Source organism: Vespa crabro, chromosome 8, assembly GCF_910589235.1.
Source record: "Vespa crabro chromosome 8, iyVesCrab1.2, whole genome shotgun sequence".
Taxonomy (NCBI): Eukaryota; Metazoa; Arthropoda; class Insecta; order Hymenoptera; family Vespidae; genus Vespa; species Vespa crabro.
Genome location: NC_060962.1, coordinates 7,271,470 through 7,276,469, shown reverse-complemented (window position 1 = coordinate 7,276,469; position 5,000 = coordinate 7,271,470). Strand labels below are relative to the sequence as shown.

At 27.7% G+C, this 5,000-nt stretch overlaps 1 protein-coding gene across 2 annotated transcripts in view; it reads right to left on the bottom strand.

The window, feature by feature from the left end:
• Window positions 1-5,000, bottom strand: part of LOC124426252 (interleukin-1 receptor accessory protein-like 1) — a 199,688-nt gene that overhangs the window by 62,877 nt on the left and 131,811 nt on the right. For both annotated transcript variants that reach the window (XM_046967708.1, XM_046967707.1), the window contains exon 3: window positions 447-628. In XM_046967708.1, the coding sequence (XP_046823664.1) occupies window positions 447-628 (182 nt within the window). The remainder of the gene's footprint in view (window positions 1-446; window positions 629-5,000) is intronic.

Here is a 5,000-nt window from a genome sequence, read left to right as displayed (position 1 = left end):
AGAAAAAAAAAAAAAAAATTAAAATTATTGATTAATACGAATATTAATTTCAATTAATCAGAGATATAATTAATGTGTTAATTCTCTCTCTCTCTCTCTCTCTCTCTCTCTTTCTCTTTCACGTAATAACATTAAAACTGTTCTAACCATTTTATTTTATTTACTTTTTGTCCCATCGTTAATCGTTATCTCTGACGAGTTATCATAATGTAAAATGATCTTACGTATTAAATGCAAGGAAAATAAAAGAACTATGAAGACAACAGAAAGACAGAGAGAGAGAGAGAGAGAGAGAGAGAGAGAGAGAGAAAGGAATGCAACGACGTTAAGATTTTCGCAAGAAAGAAAAATATAAAGAAGTAGAAGATGATGTTGATGATGATGAAGAATATAAGGAGGAGGATAGTGGGTTAGGGGGAAAAGGGGAATATAAAAGAAGAGCTTACCGAGTACGGTCAGGGTGATGTCACCTTCCAAGATCGTCGTATCGTTTCTAGCTTGACAGGAATAACGTCCAGCATCCGAAGATCTAACCTCTTGCGTATAAATCGTTTGATTCGCGCTCTCCGGATAAAGGATAAAGTGGCTCTCACCACCTGGCCAAGGATAAGCCCTATTATCCTTGTACCTGGAACATGTGAAAGAAGAAAAAAAAAAAAAAAATAAATAAATAAATAAATAAATAAATAAACAAATAAATGAATAAATAAAAAAGGATTACAATAAGATTTTATTGTTTCACATTAAAAGAAAAAAAAAAAAAAAAAACAAATCTTACATCTACGTCCATAAATATATCTAAATATTTAAACATTTAATATGTCTTATGTTCAAACATGAATTATAAATAACGCGGATAAGAGTATTAAGAGCATATCCAATTGAAATGATTTATTTTAAATAATAATAGATGAGGGGATGGGGGCAGGGGGATTGTTGTTCACGCTTTTTTTTTTTTTTTTTTTTTTTTTTATCACCTCGTTCGATCGTAATGATTAATCATAGGAAAAATAGATATATATATATATATCGTTATTATAAAAAGTTTAACGTCTAACGGGAATTATGACTGGATTAGATTAACATATATAATTAAGAATGATCGATCGATCATGCAATATATTACGTTGTGTCCCATTGAATTAGTATGCTTCGGTTAAAACGATATTTGATATACTCTAAGTTAATTGAAATTATTTTTTATAATATTATAAATATCATAATCGCGTCATATTAATGATATTTTAAAATAATAATGAAAATATAATATCATTAAGCTCGAAAAATATTGACTTTCATTTTCTAACCCATAATAATACAACAATAACAACAACAACAATAATAATAATAAAAATAATAATAATAATAATAATAATAATAATAATAATAATAATAATATGAAATAATATAAAATAATAATGACAATGTTAACAAGATTTATTTATTTTTTTTTTTTTGTAAAAAAGAAAAAAGAAAAGAAGAATAAAAATAAAAGTATAGAGTATATATATATATATATACATATATATATACTCTACTAGAGTATATATATATATATATATATATATATATATATATATATACATAGACAGATACAAATTGACAATAGTTTACTCGACAATGGTTTTGTTATACTAGTTTCGAGTAGAGGAATGGTTAGCATCGAATCGTCGAACAAATTTATGTCTTCTAGTATAGATACCTACATCTACGTGAAATAATGTAGCGCTTAACTCGCGAGAAGAAGAGAAACTTTCCGATAACGAGAGCGACGTCGAAGGCATTTCTCTTCCTTGTTACTCCATTTTATTTCTCTCTCTCTCTCTCTCTCTCTCTCTCTCTCTCTCTCTCTCGGTTGCACACTTCTACTACTCGCTTAACGTGGCTTCGTTACGGTCGATTGTCAAAGAACGCGGAAAATGGGAAATGTCGAGCGAAAGGGACGATATTGTGCTAGGATGCTCCGTTATTGAGTAAAGGATAAAGAGAGAGAGAGGGAGAGAGAGGGAGGGAGGGAGGGAAGGGAAGGAGATATCACGGTATCCTGCTATCTTTCTTAAGAAGGATCGAATCTCGCTGAAGAGTAACTTTGACGATCGCTTTACGACGAAGAAAATAAAATAAAAAAAAAAAAAGAAAAAAAGAAAATAAATAAAAAAACAAAAAAAAAAGGAAAGGAAGAAAAAAGAAAAAAATATATATAAATATATATTAAAGTATTTATAAATAATACGTTTACATGTGTGAGCTAAAATAAATTTCTATTAGTTTTTTTTTTTTTTTTATTATTATTTTATTTATTATTATTATTATTTTCTTTCTTTTGCAATAACATTATTTGCCATTAGAAAATTTGATCAATAAAAGATTTACGATTTAAATGCGTGAAAATATTTTGCGTACAAAATGAACGATATTATTATTATTATTATTATTATTATTATTATTATTATTATTATTATTATTATTATTATTATTATTATTATTATTATTATTATTGTGCGAATAAATTAGATTTTATAATAACAGTATTGCCAATGTAATTGTATTAACGCGCTTTTTTTTTTTTTCACAAAAAAAGGAAGAAAGAAGAAAGAAAAGAAAAAAGTAAATAAACAAAAAAAAATATATATATATATAAAATAATAAAATGTAATTAATATATAATTATTAATTATACATATATATATATATATACACACATACATACACAATTAAATAATAATCAAATAATAAATAATTTTTCTCTCGTACGTGTGTTATAGATAAAACGAAGAGAAACTCGATTGACACGATTACGATTATGACGCGATTAGTTTCTAAATATAATAAAAAAATATTTAGAACGATTCGAAATTAATCAAAAGTAAAACGTAGTAAACGTGTGAGTCGATATATCAGCTGTTAATCTCAATTTGAATACCCCAATGCGATGGTAATAGGAGATTGTATTCCTCGATCTATGTCAAATATTAACGAGCATCGAAGAGTATCAGTAAGCCGAATTAATTGTTCAAATCTCTAATGATTCTCACGTTTCTAATCGATTATATAACACGTTCAGTTCTAATAGTTATATTATAAATGATATATCATTTCACTTTCATTATCATTTCTATTAATGATTTTTATACAAATTTATATGCGTAAAATCAATTAAAATATTTTTATTTATTTAAATATATCAAGAAATAAATAAATAAATAAATAAATAAATAAAGTCTTATTTATTATCATTTCGGTTTTTCTCCTTATATATGTAATTATAAATATTATTAGAAAAAAAAAAAAATATATATATATATATATATATATATACCAACTTTATATAGAAGTTAAAAAAAAATAAATAAATAAAAACTAACAATTGTAAAATTAATAATAAAAATTAAATAATATATATATATATATATATATAAAATATCTATACTATTATTTAATATTAATAAAATTTTCTATGATATTATTCAATCATAAAATGAAACTTATTACTATGTAATATAGGCTATCTAAAGCAATACAGAATGTTATATAGAGAAAATAAGGGTTAATGGGGGTGGGAAAGAGGACTGATTTTACGAAGAGAGAAAGAGGGATTGGAAGGGTTGTAGAAGGGATGGATAAGGTGGTGAGGGGTTATGAAAAACGAATAGGAAGGATACTTTCGTCTCTTTCATATCCCCTTTTCTCAAGGAAATCTTCTTTTCGGTTGATTCCACGCGGATCAAAAGGATTCTCTGTTATCTGTCCTCTTTCCTTTCTCACTAGCGATCTACCTACGAGGCATCATCTATCTCTTTCTAACGGAGGCTTCCTGTTTCCCTTCAACTCACACAATTCCACCATCAAACCCATCCATCGAAAAAGAAGAAACCTTTTTTTTCTCGTATTCGACGAATAAATCCGGGTTTCGTTCTTTTTTCTTTTTTCTCCTGAACTCTTCTCTCCTACTTTCTTCTTCCTTTTCTATCCTTGTTGCTCTTCTCTCTCTTTTTTTTTTTTTTCTTTTTTTTTTACTCACACCATAACCAGCCTCATCTCTTTTCTTTCTCTCTATTCGTTTTATTCATACCATAACCATCTCTGTCTCTCTCTCTCTCTCTCTCTCTCTCTCTCTCTCCCTCGACTCTCGCTTTTTTACTCACGCTATAACCAACCCACCCACCTCCCTCTCTCTCCCTCTCTCTCTCTCTCTCTCTCTCTCTCTCTCTCTCTCACACTCCCTCTTTCCCTTTTTTGTCAGACGATTCGCGAACGAACCGATACACCGATTTACATCTCTCAACTTGGCTAGAGAGATTCCAACGAAGTGTGCTTTGTGCGAACGTAACTTTAGCTCCGATATAAAGCCTCCGATGATATCGGTTCTCTACTTTAACTCTACTCTTCTTCGTGACTACATCTAGAATCCTCTTTCTTTCCTCTCTCTCTCTCTCTCTCTCTCTCTATCTCTCTCTATCTTTCTTCTTCTTTTTTCTCTCTGCTAATCGTAAAACTGAGAACAATAGGAATCGTACGACTATTTGAAAAGTTTTCTAGAAATTCACTGAGATATCTTCGAGAGAGATTTAAACGAGATTTTGATTTTTTTTTTTTTTCTTGTTTAATAGTAAGATAGAAGAAAGAAAAAAGAAAGAAAATAAGAATTAGATCGACTTAATATTATAATATATATATATATATATATATATATATATATATATATATAAAATTATATAATAGGATTTTCTAAACTTTTCATAAGCCATAATCACACTTTCGAAGATTCATTTGTAATGCATGTTTAAAAAAAAAAAAAAAAAAAAAAAAAATACTGGGAGATCTTTACGCGTATTTGTATGCGATCGGAGTCAATGGGTAATAGTAAAGAAAAAATTAAACGAAAGTAATCATTTTCACGTGATTTTTAAAGTGAATTGATTTAGAATTGTTTATACGAACAATTTTAAACGAGTCAAAACTTTTCTAATGAATATTTAAACAACTTTTGATATTTTATT